This window comes from Anabrus simplex, chromosome 2 (genome assembly GCF_040414725.1).
Source record: "Anabrus simplex isolate iqAnaSimp1 chromosome 2, ASM4041472v1, whole genome shotgun sequence".
NCBI classification, from domain to species: domain Eukaryota; kingdom Metazoa; phylum Arthropoda; class Insecta; order Orthoptera; family Tettigoniidae; genus Anabrus; species Anabrus simplex.
Genome location: NC_090266.1, coordinates 1173240281 through 1173263638, shown reverse-complemented (window position 1 = coordinate 1173263638; position 23358 = coordinate 1173240281). Strand labels below are relative to the sequence as shown.

Below are 23358 nucleotides of genomic sequence, written 5' to 3'. Positions count from 1 at the left end.
CATCCCAGACCCAGTATCAAGAAACTGGACCAAGGTGTAGACATACATACTTACATTAACAAAATCAATTTTGGAGTGAAGAAAAGGGTACACGTATTTTCTCATATACCATGTTCTCTTATATGAAAAACACTGCGCTGGGATTCAACCCCGTAACCTTCAGTATAGAGGGTTACTATCAAACCAACGAGCAATGCACACGAGTAGCCGATTAATTAAAGGATAAAACGCAAAATGTAGGCGTCAAAGCCACGATTTCCAGCAGCTCGTGAATCCGTCTAGAAAGTTCGTATATTTCTAGCTTCAGTCCGAAATCAAACTAACATGGTCCAGCTTAGCCCAGACAGGATATCCAAAAATGTAAACATCGAATTCTAAATAACTAATAGAAAAATGTCTTAATCTCTTGGTTACCATGAAAGGGAACAGAAGTTTAATAGATTTACTCGACAGCTGCCTGACAATATACTGTAATTAAATTGTGATTTGGTACGCTGGGTTCCTTGACGGCAGAATAAAATTTGTTTAATCAATTTCTGGGATGATGATTGTTCTTGTTTAAAAGGGTAAAACAACAGGATTATCAGGCCTAAATCGTTGGAATAGCGAAGATATATTATCTTCCAGTAAGCAGCGTTTTCTCAAATTATGCCAAGGTCCAAATCGATTTCATTAACATTCACAAGAAATACGGCTCGAGTATTGGACATAAATGATTGTTTTTCACTGACTAAATTACTGGCCTATTTTCCTCTCCTTCTATGGTTGAGGAATGTCCTAATTAAAGTGTTAATTCCAACCGTCCACATCCTAATGACTGCTCCACTGCATTATTAACTCTACAAACGGCTGTGCCTCTCTGATACTTCATCTCAGCCGAGTGCAGCAGTAAGGCCTAGTACTCCGTAACCATTACAGGCCTTGAAGGATGGCATTATTAATCAGAATAATGTTTCATATACCCCATAAAAACCATCAGAAGAAAGTCGTTCATAATGTGAACGTATGTCAAAAGACTAACAACTTAACAGCTTATCACTTAAAAAACTCCTATTGAGATATTCAATCACTCATCACGTAATTCCAGAAAGGAGAGGGTCTTAAAAAGGAGGTATAATCTGCCTGCAATCTGGCAAATTTTGTACAAAACTTCTAAAAAAATCGATATTTTATTGGTCGTCAGTTTAATATGCTTTACTAGATAACACAAAAGTCATTCCTATTTGTAGCTTTATTACATATATTGTATTTTCTTTACGAGCACATACGACCTACCCTTAAAAATTTTAAGAGGATCTTTTTTTACTAAAGATGCATTTTCTTTAGGTTTTAAAATATGTAAACCTCAATGTTCACAACACGGAAGTAATCCAGCCCAATTACTATCATCCATCAATTCGAGAATTTGAATACGTAAAGTAAATTGTAAGAATGTGATGAAGTATATTTACCGCACCCAGCATACTGCAAAATGTATTTGCTATTCATATCAATAAAGAAAATTAATTTCGCCAAAATCTAAAAAAAAGATAGTGAACACTAACCGTATAGATTGTACATTAATACGCATCTTCATGCCAAAGCTTGTAAAACCAGTGGAAAAATTATGCCCTTATTGCTACAAGCGAGCCGAAAGAAATGTCAGTGTGTATGTAAACTATTATTCAATTATCAAACGTACAGTTTCCTTGCAACTCAAGCAGTACTGAAAGTCTACACAAGTCTGAAAACTACAAATTCTAGAACTGATCAGTTTCAAATTAATTTAACATACGCAAAGCATTAAGTGAGTTCTACCATAGTAAAATGGTAAGCATTCCAAATACTGTACGCCACACTAACGAGGCAGTCGAGTGAAGGGAGGCTATAGGTTTAAATAGTAATCACCGTTGTATTCCCAGATTGAGAGTCACGAAAGCATTAAAAATACGATAAGCGATGAGACAGGCCAAGGGTGAAATGTGTTTCCAACAACTATGATACCCAGTAGGGTATGCAGAAATACTACGGAAAAGTAGATCAAAAGGAGACCCTCTAGAAACTCATTACAACATGGCTGACTCTAGATCATTAAACACCCCGGAGTCCACAGAAAAGTGTCCGTAAGAAAATCTCTCCCTAAAATATGAATGCGTACCTGTCAAATAAATACACAGTCAGCAACCATCACTAACGACAAAAGTAAAGTAATAGGAAGCTTGGAGTGCTAACAAATTTCATCAAACAGGTGCGAGTCCAATTCAGTGTTAAGAAGACTAACAATGAAAATTTGTATCGACAAGGAGCAACTCGAACGCCGAACTCCCACTCCAAATAGCTGTCGAAAATTACCATACGAACTTAAAACTATTTGTTGGCCGTGCGGTTAGGGGCGCGCAGCTGTGAGCTTGCATCCGGGAGATAGTGGGTTCGAGCCCACTGTCGACAGCCCTGAATATGGTTTTCGGTGTTTTCCCATTTTCACACCAGGCAAATGCTGGGGCTGTACCTTAAGGCCACGGCCGCTTCCTTCCCACTACTAGACCTTTCCTATCCCATCGTCGCCATAAGACCTATCCATGTCGGTGTGATGTAAAAAAAATTGTAAAATTTAAAAAAACCTATTCTACTTTGGCTCCCCAACCACATCATGTAACATGAATTACCAGTTAGTCTCCATAGGAAATCCTGTCATGCAAGGATCAAACTACAAGCGTAATATCCTGAATGTTGGTAGAAAAACTCACTCAATGACTTTATTCAACTACTCCCATAGTACTAATCGGTTGTCTTGAAAAATGTTTTTTGTTCTGTTTTTGAAATCTACAAATTCGTGGGACTGAATTGTCAACACTCAATGAGACAATTTCTTTATCAGGCTCAATTAACGAACATCAACTCTAGGTATAAAAAGGGAACCGGTATACCTTCCACTGTGACTAAAAAGTTATAATAACAAATGCAATATAGGAAACCTTTTTTCCTCTACCACACGTTGCACACACCCGTTATATACAGTATTATGCTACATTCCATAAAACACACACGCACGCACGTGCATACCACGAACATAAAATTACGCCCCGAATTAATTCTCCATTGTGTTAAGCAAGGCTTGCAGTATTAAAGATTCATGGCTGCTCCGGATTATGTCTTCTGTACCTCACACCACAACGCGGGATAAGAAAACTGTGCATCCTAACAAACAAAATACGTTTACCATGTACATTCAGACACAAACTACTGATAATTACAGTTTCACTATTTGATACTGGGTGTCAAAAAAACACCGACAACGCTTAGTATGTTGCGCGGGAAGGCAAACTGAACAGTTTTCAAGAAAGAACCGATATCCAGAAACGCACAGCTTGGACGCCGTAGCGCTTCGATGTGTGTGTTTCACATGTCGTGAATAAACCCAACATGAGTAGCACATCGGACTCATTACAAACGGGGTTCGAACTGCACCTCTTGCGTCATTGCAGAGCCTACATCGGCGGTGCTAAGCCTCACACGCATGACCCAATACGTGCGGTTGTCTTTGAAGAATTTCAATCGCTCCGTGGACTCGAGCAATAAGGTCCTCGTTGCAGGAGTGACACACCATATTCTTCATACTACCTACGTGGAACTGTCCGGTTTCTCTTAGTCGTCTCTCGATGGCCTCGAACGTGGAATGATGTAGGGTACGCCTATTTGGAAAACGTTCCGCACACGATCTTGCAGCAGCTCTCCCATTGCAATCCGTTTTGCCGTATGCAAGCACCATGTCTGTCATTTCCGCAGCTGTATACTGGTTCATGTCGCCCTGCTGTTAACGTTACCGCTCTGGCAAATTACAGTACACAAGTAACGCAGAAAGATGCGCATCAAGGACTGTGTGGAGGAATGTAGCGCATACTCAGGAATGTTATTAGGTTGAAGTCGTCCATCCGCAGTACACGGATTGCTAAAGGGCCTTCGTATTAAGACGCGAAATCGGAACGAAATGTCACAACCGTTCTCAGACTTCGACGCTCTCCAGCGCCCAAACCGTTTAATTCCGGACAGAGGATCCTTCTTGAAAACCGATCCGTCCTCCATCACGCACAACATACTAAGCCTTGTCGGTGATTTTTGGGGACACCCTGCATGTTTTAATATTCCGGAAGATTTCGTGGTAGCGGTGTGTGGATGTAAATGAGCCCCTACCTTATCTATCCTCTGGATACGTCCCTGGCGTGAGAACACATGCTTACTGAACTTCTGAGTGCCAAGAATACGTCAAGAGAAGTAGAAATCTGTGGAACATATTCATCTCAAGAAAATAGGAATATCGTAAGCGACAATTTCGATGAAATGGAGGTAACGCTATGAAACAGAGCCATTTGCATGTTCTAATAAAGTAGCGTAAGGTTGAACATTGAAATTAACGTAATAACTACGGTTTATTTTAAGCGTGTCATATTAAAAGCAGCACTCTGAACAATATTATGCGACAATGCATAATTTGTGGTAAGCGACAGACGCAAGCAACCAAGCAGAATAATCGTAAACTCCTTGAGCGGCATTCGAAAGGGAGAAAACAATGAACAAGTTTGATTATTAGTGACTTGACAGTGAACAGCTTACTTCGCCGATCGTAGGCAGTGTTCTGGTGTGTCGTGCTTGCATGACAATTTTAAAATAAACAATCTAGTGGACTAATTGTCTAGCTGTGTTCAATATGTGAAGACAAGTAAATGAGCACGATACTCAAAACAACTGTCAATAAGGAGACCAATGCACAAACTGAAGATGATAAAGTTAGTGATAATATGTACCGAGTATTATACTGTTAGTGACGCCGCTGTACTATTTGAGGTTAATCCCCTGATCGATGAGCTGAAGTGCCAAACATTAAAATTCCATCTGGAAGATGACACTGGCATAGAAGAAGCTGTTGCATTTGTTGACAATGCTGTTGATCCTGAGAGATTGCTGAAGAGCAGCAGCACGATGTTCCAGTACATGATTAAGCTGATAATAATAAGAGAGTTGTCTTAACCAATGATGAATTGGAGAGACAAGATAAATGGAAACCGAAAGAGACACCCAACAGGATAACTGAACGGAAACTTGAAGTTAAATTTAAGATACAAGAAGAAGATTAAATCCAACCCCTGTCTTGAAACAACTGTAATTTTTAACATTTTGTATGAAAAACACCACGCAGAGCCAGAATGACCCTGTGACTATTAAAAGAAATAACTAATGAAGCAGTAAGTCATCCGTCGAAAAGGCTACTGTTCAAAGCACCGTCATTACTGAGGGCATACAAAGAAAATGTGTATGCAGTTTCCGGACAAAGCGTGTATTCGATATACGCTGAAGAACTGTTCATCAACAGGTTCCGACAGAGAAGATCAGCCTGGATGTCACAACCTCATAAGACTACTGCAAATCAAGAGAAAAGAATCCGAGTTCATTAATAAATTTCCAGTAGTTACTACACAGTACTGCCGTCAGAGGACTAGAAAGCTATACCTGTCATCTGAAGAACGAAACTTCACAAATTTCTAAAGAATATATGAACAGGATTCAAAACTTGAAGACAAAACTCCATTATAAAACGCATATATAAACAATTTAAACATGGTTTTCATGTCCACAAGAAAGGACACGTGCATAACATGTGAAAAAGACTAACATATGCAGGAAGGAAGCCCTGGTCCTAAAGTAAAACAAACATCAGGATCACTAGCAACAGAACGATTAATGAACTGCTACGTTTTAAAGGTCAGGAAGTCATTAAACACACCCTGCAGAGAAAAAAATGATTTTATACTACACACGAAAAGTAGCCATATACAATATTTCACTTTGTAATGAAAGTTACACGAACAACAAAAACGTTTGGACACCGTCACACTGTACAACAGTGGTATTCCTAGCAAGAAATAATCATCGTCATGGCGCTCAGTATTCTGATTTTTTTAATTGGAAAAAGGTCTCTTCAATAATTCCTAATTTTATCGATGACAACAGAATACTGAAGTTAGCAAACGTGACGCCATGTTTGTTCCAAAAAGGGTTTGACAGTTTCGTATTGCACCAGGGCTACACAGAAAAAAATAGTTCCGTTAATGTGTCTGCACCACGCCCACGAAGAAAAAGTTTCATCAACCGCAGCTCCACCAAGTGAAGTCTGAGCAAAAATGTATTAACATCAGATCCCAGAGTCTAAAAAGTACAGACATTAGGAAAAACATTGCTCCAAGGGTGTTATTCCCAGTATGTATCATACAGAGTAACGAATTTTGCCTTGTTAATCTAATACTCATGATGTTCTGACAAAAATAAAGATTACCCATAAAAAAGTATGATTGTCACTGAATTAGGTTTTTTCCTATTTTCTCTATACTGGCTTAACACTGAGAAATTACTAAGTTAAACATTTACCATTACCTGAATCGTATAGTTACTTCGTGAAAAGTTTATGAGACAGTGCATTAACTATAGAGGTCATTTTTATCTAATAATTAACTTAGGCCAAATGTAAATAGTTTGTGGCAAGCTGGGACAAAAGTATTGTAGTGCTCTAAATGAATCAGTCTCTTCTCAGATTACTAGCAAAATAATTTAACCTCTGAACCTTTGAACGTAAGCAACACTGGGGCATACAAACCTGTCTAGATAAATAAAGACCCTTCTGTCGTAAGAGACATTTATCGCATCTGAATTCACTGCACATCATACTGCATTATCAAGAACAAGTTCTTACATAGGGAACTGAAAAAAAACATGGTATGTAGTCAAGAACCACATTATTGTAGTAATAATAATCTGACCGAACGAGTTGGCAATGCAGTTAGGATCGCGCAGCTGTGAGCCTGTATTCGGGAGATGGTGGATTCGAATCCCGCCGTCGGCAACCCTGAACATGATTTTCCGTGGGTATCCAATTTTCATACCAGGCTGTCCCTTAAAGCCACGGCCGCTACCATCACAATCCTAGCTCTTTTCCATCCTTCCGTCTCTGAAAACCTACAATGTGTTAGAGCGACGGTAAACCAGTAGCAAATACGGGTATAAATAAAAATAATAATCATCTGATGATGAAATAGTTTTTTCTCATCTCGTGCAAAATTACATCTTTGTTTAAGATATTCTGGCTTTCTAGATACGTTTATAAAATGTATAAAAAATACTGCAAGCAAAGTAGATAAGGGAAAGTGTCAACTCACTTTCTGACTAATACAGTACTGTAACAATAGGTCACGTGTGCAACTTTCACGCTTAGCACATCTTCCGAGCACAGCAGAACCTTACACCATCTGTCTGAACCAGAACAGGCGATTTGTAGCAAATATTAAACTGTATACCGTTATTATGTTGAACATTTTTACGGTAACAATGCAGATGCTATAACGGAATGATTGTTATTTAGAATAACTAGATAGTAGCGTAAATATATATATATATATATCCCGGCAAAATTCCAGTAATCTACAGCAATTCCGGAGAAGCTACACCAATAGCGTTATTAAAATAGGTGGTGGCTATCGTGGCTTGATCTCTACTCGGCAACTTCAACGAACATGGATGTGTAAATTAAAAATATATATATATATATATCGCATTCACTTATCCACAATTCCGACAGACTTGGGTAATTACAAACACAACAAAGCCTGTATCCTGGAAACTTTCTAGTACTCGAGTTCCTACTACAAAGCTACACCCTGATAACTTAATCACAGTTAAACTGCAAGGTAAGAGTATTTCAGACGGGATATATGGAGATGCACGCGGAACTGATGATCCAGATGCAACGAGATTACAAAACTAAATCGAATTTTGAATATAATGCAGCTTCACTTTATCTGGCAGAGGCTTTGTGACTGATCCTGAAGAATTTTACATTCTTATTTACTTTTCCAAACCGAAGGTACATTCAACCGCACAAAAATTGGCCGTCGCGGAAGATTACTTTCTTCCAGAATCATCTGGTTTGAAATAATTCAAGATTAAGATATCGTGCAAGTGATAGGATTCCAAGTATAATTTCTTCAGCCACCGTCTATCCCCAGTTCACGAATATCCTCGCGTTTCGAGAACGTATAAAATTAAATATTTCTTTGCCCTCCAATTCTTTTGCGGTTAAGTGTATAATGGAGATGATGCCAATTCTCAATCAGACGCACACCGAACACTCCAGGTAGCCAGCCAATCTCACTATTACCACAGATACCGAGGTATACCTACAACATGCACGATTCAATCAGAAAATTCGCCTTGAACTGCTAAAATATAAATCGAAAATTACCCGCTTTATACAGTAGGTAGTTAGACATTACTTAAGACGTACTTTTAAATGAAATCCCCCGTATTTTTAAACGAAATCCCCGCATCCATTAAATGAAATACTATCTTACCGTTGAAAACACAAGGACATCAGACTGCAAAAATCTGAGTATCCTTTTTGGAAAACTATGTAAAGAACAAACAACAGAGAGCAATATGAGGAAATAAAGGGTATTGCAAGTATTACAATAAAATGTGCGATCAAGCATATAATAGAAGCTGGTGAGCAAAAAAAAAGAGTATGATCATGACCTTATCCCAATTACTCTGTGCGGATTAAGCCCTGTTATATGGACGGATGTCTTTGTTGACACTAACCCAATGTGGAGAGATGCATTCGCTATTGCACGTTTCAATAGCGGTTGGTAGTGTGATGTGTGTAAATGAAGATGTGTATTAAGACCAACACAAAAATCTAGTCGTAGATTAAAGCTTTGTTAAAATCCCAGGCCCAGCCGGTAATCGAATCTGGGAGCCTCTAAGCTGTAGGCAACTAATGCTTAACATTCAGCCAATGACGTCAATCCATAATTGAAAAATTAACACGGAAAGCATCTCAAGGAATACATCTATGACCATCACGGACATTCACACTAATACATGGAACACACTTCGACAGCAGTACTACGAGGTACCGGTATGCATAAACATCATTTACTACAACCAATTTTCTCTATCCATTGCCAGCATATTCGTCTCATCATAGGAGGTGCAATTCATTTGTTCTTCATGTATAAAGTCATGGACGCCCTCTTCCTTTTTTCCCCCCAAGAACTTTCCCTTCCATAATGTTGCAAATGAAACTATTGTCTGTCATTAGCTGGCCAAACAATTTAACCTTTCTTTTCTCTATTTCTCTGACGAGACTTCTCTTAGCACTACAGGGTTACTTTTTCTTTGAATGCAGCTTATATTATTCTAGTAACGTTTCAATTCATGTTACTAGTTCTAGGAACTGAGATGTTTTCCAGAAACAAGATATTAAACTTTTCCAATATTTAAAATTATTTCAACAACTTCTTAAAAGTCCTTCAACAATTAATATACTCCATTGGGTGATAACACACAGAATAATAATGTTATTGGCTTTACGTCCCACTAACTACTTTTACGGTTTTCAGAGACACCGAGGTGCCGGAATTTTGTCCCACAGTTCTCTTACGTGCCAGTAAATCTACCGACATGGTGCTGACGTATTTGAACACCCTCAAATACCACCGGACTGAGCCAGGATCGAACCTGCCAAGCTGGGATCAGGCCAGCGCCTCAACCGTCTGAGCCACTCAGCCCGGCATAACAGAGATTGCCACATTTTTAGCTCCTGAGTTATGGGCATCAACAAAATGATCAGGCAGAAACACACTTTGACAGTTAAATATAAACGTTTTTAGAATTTGATTTGCATATGTAACTGAATTTGGATTAACATTTATTTATTTATTTTACAATTTGCTTTAACAGATAGGTCTTACAGCGACTACAGGACAGGAAAGGGCTAGGAGTCGGAAGGAAGCGACCGTGGCCTTAAGGTACAACCCCAGCATTTGCCTGTTGTGAAAATGTAAACCACATAAAAGATTGTTTTCAGAAGTCTGAAGACACTAGTCGAAGCAGTCGCCAGTCGAACAGATAGCCAGTGAATACCAAAGAGTCATTTCAACTGAAGTCATCTGAACAAATGTCACATTGCCAGAAATTTTACACTGAAGGATGTTCTGTAACTCATTAACAAATATATGTACATAGGTTTCACCCATCTGAACACTTTTAAAAGCCCACTGACTACAGGATTCAATCAAGAAACCAGCACAGGAGATGGGAGCCTAATCAACTGTGCCAATCAGCTAGTTTCAAAGACTTAGGTGACGAGCACCCTAGCACCCAACACCAAGTAATGCGAGGACAGCAGGAATGTTGTTGAAAGAAGGAATATTCAAGACAAGTCAGAAATATTACAGTTTGATTCTCAGTCAGACATTCTGGTGTGTATTTTCATAACTAGATAATTCTCTGATATGACCTTTTGAAAGAATAATACCCTATATTGTGCGTTCTTAACTGAATTGAGGAATGTCAACTTAACGAAGCAAACTTAAGGAAACATCAATGTTAAAATATTCTATACTACACCATACTTTGGTCATGGACAACTTCACGTCGTCATCAGTTCAGTAAACAAGAAAACTAGTACTTCACAGACTAGTAGAACCATTAAAGGAAATGGTCTTCGTAACACTTTGCTTCAATCATTTCTTTGTAAACCTAATCTGAGACTTTCAGGCTGTCAGGTATTTTTCTTTACCCACCCAAGTTATACAATTTATACTACAAGATTAGGGCTATAATAGAACAAAATTTTTACCAAAACCACGACCTGAATATAACAAAAGAGAAACTGCACACTTAATACAGTGTTGCAGATTATCACAGTTGTTCCTGCACTTCTGTGAAGCTGCGCAGAAGAGCATCAATTACAAGAAATATGCTAGTTGCTCAGCAGCTTAAGGAGGATAGTATTTCGTGTACTTGTTTCGATCTACAAATGGGGTATTAAACATAGTATGGTTCTATTTTGAATCTGCAGATTTGTAAAAATCTTGTATATTGCAAATTTACATATTAAATGAATGCCCAAGAGTTGTAAAAGTCTGCTAATTTAGGACTGGGACAACAAGTTTTACTAGGTCATAGACCTAGCAAGTTACCGGTAAGTCTTTAATGTTATCCTAGGGTATCCAACATGAGAGCATTATCAAAATATGAACTACAGAAATTGATGTTCTTCCACTGTGGATGCCTACTGGTTCGTAGTATTTAGAGTTTCTGACATCTCCCCTAATGCTATGATGGAATTCTTAATAACTATAGGTTACATGTTCATTGCTGAAAACACTACAAAGCAGTAAAATCCACACACGAAGTAGAATTAACTACAGATTAGTTCCAATATTGCAAGTTAGAGAATAAAAACTTGCATAGCTTACTACAGTCAGCATTTATGACTTAATTATTAATTACAAATATTTTTCTTCGAGAAGAAATCAATTACCGATTGAAGATCCAACCAGCTTCTATATTTAACAGTCTCTCTTTAATCACTTAACATAAATAGGTCTAAGGTCCCACCAAATATGCAGTGTATTACTTATGGTGTATTTTGAGGACTTCTGATAAAAATCTCTGCTGAAACTGGAATATAAGAATCTCTATTTGTGCGTCAATGATTGGATCAGAAGATTTTGAGATAAAATATGAACAATAAAGTATCACATCAAGTATCCTTATGTTCTATTTCATCTATTAATAAAAATCACCCATACCAGTAAAGGTATACAAAACTTTACAACAAAAGTAACCTACACAATTATAATCACATTGTATAGCCTTTCAGTTACACTTCCCAATTTAAAAAAAAGGAACATTAAATTAGTTCAATCACAGGAGTACCAGTGTTTTGTCCCAGTCTGGCTTAGGCTCATCAATGGAAACAACACCTCTCCATGACACCTAGCTAGTACATTATTAAAGTGCAAAACGTAATGTAGATAATGTCCTGTAGGTATGAGTTATGCTCATTTCACAATTACCCAATACTGCAAACAGTACTATGGTAAGATGAAAGGTTGTCTTTTATTAAGGGGGGTTGAATAATTTACAACCTTTCAAAATGTGGACTTTATTTTTTAAAATTTCAGCCCCTATTAAAATACAGCAACGAAACATTCAGGGACTTTTTTTATCTATTCAAGGGATTGTCACTCGCCCAGTCTCCCACGCTCCGAGCCTGTCTCCCGTCAAGCACTTTGCCGTGACAAGCTTCTCGGCGCCAGGAGTTCCCCTCCTTTGCAGTCTGCCGAGAGCTTTATCAGCTTAAGGTTCAGCTGAATCAAGTTTATGCGTGTTTAGTGCTCAGTGTGTTGTTCCAATGTTATCTTCATTATGTTAGCAGATGTTTATACATAGAGTAGATGAAATCTTGTGCAAAAAACACACTACAACTCAGTGCCGGCGAGCGCCGGCTGCATTATGGCAAAGTGCTTGTGGGAGACAGGCCTGCAGCACAGGTGACCAGGCGAGCGGCAATCCCCCCGAATAGATAAAATAATGTCCCTGTACGTGATCACAGTTTCCTTCATAGCTGGGCCATTTATCAGTATATTTGGGTACTGCTTTTATAATTGTGCTGTCTGAAGTTATAGCTACAAAAAGACCATTTCCAAGATTATATTTCCAAAATTAGTCATTTTAATTTTGAGTTACTAAAATATTGCATATACTGGTAAATTTTTTGCATGTAAATATTTTTTTTTAAAATTATCAACCATAGGGACATGATTTTGGTCACTTTTATAGATATTATGCCCAGGAATACAAGAGAAAAATTCAAAGATTTAAGTTATGAGGGAAACAAGTTTGCAGGAATTGAGCGATAAAGATATGTCAATCATGTACCGACGCACTAACCTTTTAATGACTGCTAAACGCTCCTGTAGCATAAAATATTCCCTCTAGAGCAGTATCCTCAGTTTCCTTTTCCAGTCTTAATCTTCTTCTACTTTGAACTCCTCTGTACTACTCCTTGCTCTTTTTCTGGAGACTTAGTACAGAGTAGGTTATTTCCTTTGGTAAGTACTGCATTTTCAAAAAACAATCCAGGATTAAATCCCAATTGCTTCAGGACAACCAACCTGCTCTTTATACAGTCACTGAATATTATCACTACTGTACATCACTGGTGGCAATTTCACAATTACTTTCCCACTGAACACACCTTCCGAATGTTAGAATTGAGGGACTCGGGATTCTGTGTATGGCCACTTAAGCACTTTTTCAACAATTCTGTGGCAAATCTTTGAACACAGGCATAACCACTTCCGTGATAGCGTTAGGTAATGTGTTCCCGTGTTTATACTTGGGAACTGCGCCTGCACTGACAACTTGCTGGTATGGGCCCCAAGAACTATCTCCTTCTGGACAGAAATTATAAAGCAGCTCTTCATTAGATGAACTTGCATATGGTACAATAGGCCAGATGGCAAGTCTCATCATTTACTGGTTAGTTACTTCTTATGGCATTTCCATAACATATTAAATTATTCACGGCAGCATCTGTTAGGCTGTTCCTCCTAGCCAGTGGTTTGTCATCTGAAAGCTTCTTCCCCTTGAACTTTGTGTGATTTCTCAGTCTGTTCCCATGTGCTTCTGCACGTGTCCTACACGTACAGCCTTAGTGACTGGCACCTCCAAACCATCACAGACAGATAGGTATGAGAAATTTCATTTGAAAACTAGATACTACAAGGAACTTTCCTAAAAACAATGAGAACTCTTATACAAGGACTATACAAAAGTAGTTTAAAATTTTTAATTTTTGAAGGTTGTAAGCTATAGCAACACCCTTAAATATCTCAACTATGGCTGACCTTCGAATGCTACTAAACAGTATTTTCTTGATCAAAAACATTTGATGAATACCTACTGTGGTACATAACAAAAACATTCATCAATCCTTCATGGACTGAGTCAATGACATTCAATATCTTGTACCATATGCTGTCCAGCTCCATGGCTAAATGGTTAGCATGCTGACCTTACCTACATTGCCTATCAATCAATCAATCAATCAATCAATCAATCAATCAATCAATCACTACTGATCTGCATTTAGGGCAGTCGCCCAGGTGGCAGATTCCCTATCTGTTGTTTTCCTCAGATGTATTGTAAGAATTATGTTACCATATTACATAAGTTACCAATATTCACTGTACCTCAAGAATTTGAATGCATTAATCATAAAATAATTAAAATCACTATGTTATTATTAGCAAATTGCTCCACATTCTGTACTATGTAGGAAGTATAAATAAGCCATGCAATGGCAAATAAATAAAAACCCAAACCCCATGGCAGTACAGCCCTTTAAGGGCCTTGGCCTACCAAGCGACTGCTGCTCAGCCCGAAGGCCTGCAGATTACGAGGTGTCATGTGGTCAGCACGACGAATCCTCTCGGCCGTTATTCTTGGCTTTCTAGACCGGGGCCGCTTTCTCACCGTCAGATAGCTCCTCAATTCTAATCGCGTAGGCTGAGAGGACCTCGAACCAGCCCTCAGGTCCAGGTAAAAATCCCTGACCTGCCCGGGAATCGAACTCGGGGCCTCCGGATAAGAGGCAGGCACGCTACCCCTACACCACGGGGCCGGCATGGCAAATAACTCGTAGAAATATGTCAAATATTTTCAGTTCTTCTCGAAATAGTGTTAATGTCACTTCAACGGTCTCTGCAGCCTAAGACCAGCCAATTAGCATGGGCTATATACAAGGCAAATTATGATCGAGTGAATATAAAAGCTTAGAAAGGAAAGTCTCCAATAGCTAAAGAGTATTTATGGATCAGAATTTCAAACAAAATATTTAACATTCAGAAAGGAAAACAATGATCTGCAGATATTGACATTGACTGACATGCATACCGACAGATTTCATGACGAGATATGTGGAATATGTTCACTGAAAAATGTTCTAAGATGCCTGTAGTCATGCAATAGTGAATACGAGTTTGATTGTCCCCACTGCTTAAATATTATTATGGGAAAGTTACCATAGGCCTATACAAATAAAAGCTATTTATGTGAACAATCTTGCTGCAGTTGTAGTACGGGAAGTACAAGTTCTTTATTCAAGGAATATAAGAGACTGGTCAAAAATTTAACCTTTCATTTTTACCATCTTGGTTCATATGAAATACTTTCACATTAAATTAGTAGGGCACCATAATGAATTTGGCAAATATGCAGATGAGCGATAAGCACTGACAATAATGGACCATTTATATTGGTATTATAAGCACTGACAAACCATACAGAGCACAAAACGAAAGAAGTGATAGGAAGAGACCAAAGAAGACAAGTGTTGACTATAAAATGGACATAAAAATTCTAAATGGCAGTGCCTGTAGTGAACAAAATAAAATAAATGTGCAACGAAGATTATAGGGTGCAGACGTAAAAGGTAAAAAGAAAAATCGCTTATGCAGGCAAGTGAAAACAATGATAAAATACATTCTAGCTGCTTGACGTGACAATCCTGGGGTCATTAGCCGCAGTTAGCCTAGTTTTATGAACAGTGTGAATGACATTTTTTTTTTAAAGTAAGAAAGGCTGCTAGGAGACTTGCGGACTTCCATAAGAGTTTAGTATGCTTTACATAAATCCAAAATACAGTCAAATGAAGCCCAGTATTTAAGGGCAAGATCCTATAGGCACATTATTCATTAAAAATGAAAGATCGTGCTTTGCTCCTTTATAAATGCTGTCAGACCAGATAGGTGAAATGTGTACTAGTCCACAAAATAAGGAGCAATTAAATATTAGCCAACTGTGTCATAGGAATTGCCCATGAGGAAAACATTTAATATTAATGAACACATTAATTAGCCTAATGTTAGAAGATTCAAAGTATTTTGCATATTCTAGCAATCGCACCCATTAGTCTGAACACTTCTCCCCCACCAAATATTAATAGAGAAATTGTCACAATACAATGTCACATGAGAGAAGCGAATGAAAATCTGGGCTGTTCGGTATTGCTCCTGCAGTTAATATAATTGCAGATATCATATAGGCTACAGTAAACCTCTTACCACATTCATATTCTCTCTTCTCCTGAATCAAGTTAACATGCAAAAGCAATAGGCTATGGCTGTCTTAAGTCTTTCTTTTGTCTAGTCTTTTGAAATAAACCTATTTGTCTTTCAGAATATCCCGAGTGTTACAAATTCATTATACTACCCATAGCAAAAAGCCTTTATCACGCTAAAATCTTAATGGCAGCACATCTTTCCACTGGATCTGTATTTAGGTAGTCTTCAGTCTTCAAGGTTTTAATATGTTTGACTATTTTGCTGACTGGGTTGCCTCCCTAGTAATTCTCAGCAGAATAGAGTAATAACGCAAGGCCCGTCTGATATTCCAGCAACTGTCCCAGTTACCTTTCAGTTGTCCCCAGTAAAACAGATGACAACCTATGTAGAAAATCAAAAGCCTCAGTAAAATAGCGGATTTCATAATTACTACAGCAGCTAGGTAGAATATCCTAAACACTACTTCTGTAAGGAAGTTGCAGGCACCGAACACAAGCAAAGACAATCTAAACTCTTCTAGTTGGTTTCAAACTTCCTACATTTACAAAAGACAAATCTAACTAGCTACTTTTTTTTTTTTTTTTTTTTTTTTTTTTTTTTTTTTTTTTTTTTTTTTTTTTTTAATGTTACACCAGCTCAGAGAGGTCTTACGGCAACAATGGGATAGGACAGGGCTAAGACTGAAGGAAGCGACTGTGGCCTTAACTTTTACCTGCAGTGGAAATGAGAAACCACGGAAAGCAATCTTCAGGGCCACCAAGAGTGGGATTTGAACCCCCTATCTCCTGAATACAAGCTAACACGTACACCTCACCAAGCAGAGCAACCTACTCACTCTGCAAGACACAAATCACCCTACGATTTGAGTAACGAATTCTTCATCTGTCTATTCATGGAGGTTGCGCAGAAAATTCTGGACCATGTTCCAGCACTGATCAGAAAGACTACGAACATGTTCCGGTCCTCCACCTGAAGGGAGTTTTCACTTACTCCAGTCTCCCCATTCTATTATCCAATTATATGGGTATATTGGTACCTCAACAGGGGGATGATAAAGCCTCAACCACAGCAAAGCCCCATTGTCCTCAGTCACCAATGCAATAAACAATATTGACTTCCTTATCCTGACAGCATAACGTTCTCTAAATTTTCCTTTGTTTTTTTTTTTCCTACCTAGATGTTCGCAGAATTAGTACAGAAAGAAATAGTAATCCAAGAACTGTGTAAGATTATCACACAATTCATCATAGAATCATACAATTATCATAGCATACACACATATCAAGGTCCAAAAGTTATCTCTAACCAAAATTAAGCATGCTTGTATTTAATCTATTCTGAACGAGCAGGCAGATAATTTTGTCTGTTGTATGTCAGCTAATGACTACTGTTCTCTGCATACTTTACACGGAATGACAAACTTTCTAGTAACTATACACTATCTTCTATCTAGTTTATATTTGCAGGATTGTGCAGGTATTGTTAGTAATCACATGAATGCAAGACTGACGAAGCAGAAGTCATATCTCCTTAACCGAAGATTTTTGTACCCTACAGGTAACAAACTGCAAAGAAAATTCCTCCACATTTTAACAATCTTCATAATTAGCATATTTGGTAACTTATTTGCTCAGGTACAACACAGAAATAAGCTACATGTGGCACAGACATTTTGAGGAAAATAATATCAGGACCGATGATTACAAAACTAAAAGGTCATGAACTTACAAGAGGATGAAATATATATATATAATTAACAAATTAAAATGGATTTTTAAAAAAGAAGTGAAATGCCTCGAATTTAATGGCAAGAGCCAATGTGCAGTGTATCAATCATACATAACAAATCACTGAAAGTACAGACTTATTTTTCCATCAGTCTATAGCTGTGCCTCAACTTGTCTACCATAAGAAAAAAAGCGATTAATCAAAAAATTGCCCCTGCAATATTTCATTCATGATATTGCCTCTGAGATCATAAGTTGCAAGATGCTCTTGAGATCAATCTCGGATGTTAGAGTCATATCATTTACAGGGGAGTAATCTTTTGCCGCACACTACAAACGGCTATTTGTCAAGCACGTATATACCGTCCTAAAATTTTTAGAGGATAAGCTTCCTGGCAAAAAAATATATATATACACTTGAGAGGACCAGTCTATCTTCTCTCTCTCTCTCTCTCTCTCTCATGTATACAATTTAAAAGACATGTCAACATCCGAAGAACGAACACACATCAAACACAGGTGCTTGATCATGTCAAACGGGAATGATTCAATGACAGGAGAGTAAAAGACTTTAACGTAATTTAAAAAAGAGCCTACAGGTATGTTTAATTAGATAATGTCCTTCAGAAAGGGGGCTTGTATTAAATCATCAGCATATGAAAATATAACCGAGAACTTCACAAGTTACACATCAAAACAATTCAGATCCTGTACAAGAGAAAGGGCGAGCTCTTAATAACCTGACAGTATCAAAATACTTACCAAAACTTTGGTAAACCTTCGTTCGAGTTCATTTGAATCGGGCATAGGTTGTTTGGTACGGATGCTTGAGCGGACATTGTGCGGCTTGTTAGCAATTCCCTCCACGGGCGGAGATTCACTTTTTGTGCTTTGAGAGCTACCCATGTTTTCATTAACACTACACTCACGTCTTTAAAAAAACAAGAAATCACAGCAATGATACAGCAACAGGTCCTTTTCCCTCCATCATCCACTACGCTGTCACTTTATCTCCATCTTCCTTCAAATAAAACAGGCACATCGGTTCAACACTCCACGAACAAACGCATGCGTAGTTCAATAACATGCTCACAAACACCTACCAACATCCACCTCCACCTACAACACGAGACTGTCAAATAGTACTCTTTCGCTGCCTTGTACAGCCCATTCCAGCAGAGGATCATGGGAAAACTCATGCACTTCTGACATGTCATTTCAGCGCTACTCTGTGGTAATGAGGAGAATTAAAAATGAATCCATTTACTACATAAATTTTGTCAGTAAGGTTCACTATATAAGAGGAAAATATATCAAACTCGCCCTTAACATCCTTCGTTGCAGGTGTAAAAATTAATTATATCCTATTGTCGAATTAGCGCGTGTTTGTTTCAGATACAGTATGAAGATAGGACGAGGGGGCATATTTATCATTCCAGATGTGAAATATCTGCGTGGCCAAGTAATGATTATTGAAAATTAAAGGATGTTACGATGGGGCTCGGTCCAACAGCTCAAGTTGCCGTTGTGTATAAAGCTAGGCTGTTAAAATGCCTCGTTAAGATAATGGAAATTGTACATGAATTTCATTGCTTGATTCCGCCCATAATTGCTATAGGCCTACACACTGTAACTTGGAACAAGAAGCTTTGATATGGAGCTTATGATTAACCAGCTCCTTCACTGAACTGGTCAACGTCCTGGTCTTCGGTTTAGGTTCAATTCCGGACCGGGTCAAGGATTTTAACTACAAATAGTACATTCTTCTGGGTCGGGAACTGGGAAAGGGGAACGTGCAAGTTACGCGGTTCAGAGCGCTCTAGCGTACTGTTCTGTGTTACCGTGTAGCCTAGCGCTGCGAGTTGCGAATATAAATAGTGAGCATGGAGCGATCATAGAGGGATATTATTATTGTTTATGATGGATATGATAACGTGAATTTTACACCCAAAAGTGAATCAAATAATACCGTACCACAAAAGAGCACTATTTCAAATGACATCACAAGTGTTGAAAACACAGAAGGTTTGAACCTTTTTTTTTTTACGTCGCATCGACACAGATAGGTCTTAGGGCGACGGTGGGTTAGGAAAGGAATCGACCATAGGCTTAATTAAGGTACAGCCCAGCATTTGCCTGGTGTGAAAAAAGATTACCGGTAATCCCTAAGGGTGTTAAATGGGGGTTAAGACCCGAAAACAAAAATACCGTTACTTGTTCCTCCGAAACCGTTTAACGTATGAAGACAATATTCCACATGGCGGTATATATATATTTTAAATCCTAGGTGTGAAATTGGCGTGGAATGTTTTTAATACGTCCTAAGGAGTTAATTGAAGTTAGCTCCGGAAACGAAATTATTCATTCCTCCAAAAAACCGTGTGACGTGCGAAGTTTTAAAAATGTCGTTAATAATAATAATAATAATAATAATAATAATAATAATAATAATAATAATAATAATAATAATAATAATGTTAATGGTTTACGTCTCGCCAACTACTTTTGTGGTTTTCGGAGACGCCGAGGTGCCGGAATTTTATCCCGCGGGAGTTCTTTTACGTGCCGATAAATCTACCGACTCGGGGTTGACGTAGGTCAGAAGGCCAGCACCGTCTGAGCCACTCAGCCTGGCAGTATGCTTTTTTTCTTAATGTAGTACAGACATTAAGTTCTGAGACTTGACGCCTGGAGGATAGGCACTCACATGACTCTGTATGTTGCATACGATGCCGCATTACACGGTGTACACCTATACAGAACCACACCCACCCTCAAAATAGTCGCCGTTGGCCATCAACCACTTAAACAGAACGACATCCACCATCAAAATAGTCGCCGTTGGCCGTTATGCACGTTTGCCAACATTGGTATAGCTGCTGGAAGCACCACTGAAACGGAACACCATGTTTGTCTCCAGTTATTATCCGGTTGAGAAACGTCGGATCATCATCAGCACTACCGATGAGGTCACTACAAATCGTCATGCGATCACCTCATTGGTCTTGCGACAGGATTCGTGGTACACTGTGCTGGGTAACATGAGACATGTTGAGGTCATCTGTCAGAATTTTGTGGCAAGTACCATAGCTGACCTTATTGCTGCTGCGAGATCGTCCACCGAATGGGAGTGGTTATATCGCACCAACGTTACAACTTCTTGGATCTTGCATTCTGTTTGAACTGTTTGTGGCCAACCACTACGCACATCATCTTCCAAACTGTCCCCTACTTGCACAAAACGTCGGTGCCATCTAAACAAAACACTGCGAATCAATGCGTCCTCACCGTAAACCTGCTGCATCATTTCAAACGTTTCGGCAGCGGTTTTGCCTAATTTCTAGCAGAACTTGATGTTTACCTGTTGCTCAAACTGTGACATGTCATGGTCTGACTGGCACATTCAAATCACCGGCACAATAATGACTGTATGTCGGCTTCCAGTGCATGCACTCAACTGTCTCTTGCAGGGACGAGAGACTAACTGACATGGTACCATACCACGGTGCCAGCTATGCGCTATAGTGCACCACAGCGTCGTCATGCAGTCAGTCTCAGAATTTAATGACTGTATTACGTATAGTAATGTAGGCCTACAACTAAATATATTTCACCGAAATCACAAAATAATTACACACAATAAGTACCGATACGTATTTACTCAAGAATATCCATTTTTTTTCTCACTTCAAAAAAACTATTGGCACAGCATGCTACTGTATGGAATAGGTCTCTGTACCTTAGTAGCAGTAGCAGTATGACAGCTTTCAGATTTTTTGGTACTGAGTGTAGGCCTCTCTTTCTAGTTGTTTCAGGGAAATTTTACAACCATCCATCCACAAGAACTGTCTTAAGCTCTTCCTTACTAGATGGGTGGTGCTTGTCCTAGGCTTTTGATAGGGTAGGTCATGGGAGATTGCTGACGAAAATGAGGGCTATTGGACTAGACAAAAGAGTGGTCGAATGGGTGGCTAAATTTCTAGAAAATAGAACTCAGAGTATTAGAAGAGTAGGTGAATTGTTACCGGATCCACCAAGCGAGTTGGCCATACGGTTAGGATCACACAGCTGTGAGCTTGGCTTCAGGAGTTAGTGGGTTCAAACCCCAATCTTGGCAGCCCTGAAGATGGTTTTCAATGATTTCCCTATTTTTTTTTTTTTTTTTGCTTTACGTCGCACTGACACAGATAGGTCTTATGGAGACGATGGGATAGGAAAGGCCTAGGAGTGGGAAAGAAGCGGCCGTGGCCTTAATTAAGGTACAGCCCCAGCATTTGCTTGGTGTGAAAATGGGAAACCACAGAAAACCATTTTCAGGGCTGCCGATAATGGGGTTCGAACCCACTATCTCCCAGATGCAAGCTCACAACAGCGCTCCTAACCACACGGTCAACTCGCCCAGATTTCCCATTTTTACATTAGGCAAATGCTGGGGCTATCCCTTAATTAAGGCCACGGCTGCTTCCTTCCCACTCCTAGGCCTTTCCTATCCCATCATCGTCATAAGATTTGTCTGTGTTGGTGCTACTTAAAACAAATAGTATCTTGAAACAAGTTAATAATCATAAATCTATAAATATATAATATACTCTATAAATAATTATGATGATTAATTTAAAATATTTATATTGGAGCATCAACAAAAAAAAGTGCAGTTTAATATATTTTGTAGATAGACTGGAAGGAATGCCTAGAGTTTGCCGAAGACTAGAGCAGGGCCTCTCAGGGTGCATGCGCCCGTGCACTGCATGGTGCAAGGCGCAGGAGACAACTTCACTAGGTTGACCAGAGTGCAGATCCCAACTACTCTTTCCCTACATCTGTCTCCCCGCTCGGCCTGTCTCCGCCTTCTCCATCTTCCCCGCTGATTCTCCCTTCACTGCAAAATGTTTATGTGAGGTGAGCGGTGACTCTAGTGTATGGGACAATGTAACCAGAGTTAAAACACTCTTCATTCAATTTGGTTTGAGCAGACAATTTATCTTCTCTAGCTCTTCTTTTCCTTTATCTTTGCAAAGATACCAATTATGTCTGGAACAAGGGATCGGCTGACAGCAATTCTGAGAGCCTTCCTTAAATTACAATTAGAAATAGGCCTACTCGCACACAATCTAGTTTTCATACAAGTCAAAACAGGAAAAAATAACTTTCACATATACATGTGGAGCTAAACATAGAAATAATCGTAGCTGCTTCTCGTTGCAGCTTAGAAAAATCTTCCTTCGACAAATTCTCGTAGAATTTGAGCATAGCCTTTGTATTGAAAAATAGATCTTTTTGATGATCACATAATTATTGTCCCACAGATTAAGCATTTGGCTTTATCATCACAACAGAGAAAAAATACGAAAGTTCCCGGTTCGATTGAAATGGACTTTCGGAAGTCTTTGCTTTCTTCGAAACAGTTGGCTCGATTATTATGTTGTTGTATTGCACTTATCTATTTCACTGATAATCATGCCATCTATCAACAAAAGCTTTGTCGCTCTCAGCACACTACACCATTCAAGTCAAGCCGAGTTGAGCCGAGACGGACAGATGCACAGCGCACGGAGCCCTTGCGCTTCGATTTTCACGCATGAGATTTTGGGCGTTTGAGAGGCCCTGGACTAGACTATTACAACAAATCAATTTCATTTTTGTTCTGTATTGAATTACAATTTTAAGAACAAAGAATTTTCACAAGG

The 23358-nt window shown here is 38.8% G+C and overlaps 1 protein-coding gene across 1 annotated transcript in view; it reads right to left on the bottom strand.

Annotated features, from left to right (window-relative positions):
* The window catches only part of Frl (formin-like protein), a 477209-nt gene extending 458413 nt beyond the window's left edge, over nt 1-18796 (bottom strand). The window contains exon 1 of the mRNA XM_067142136.2: nt 18434-18796. Within this exon, the coding sequence (XP_066998237.1) occupies nt 18434-18577 (144 nt within the window). The 5' untranslated portion in view covers nt 18578-18796. The remainder of the gene's footprint in view (nt 1-18433) is intronic.
* Nucleotides 18797-23358: the final 4562 nt, after the last annotated feature.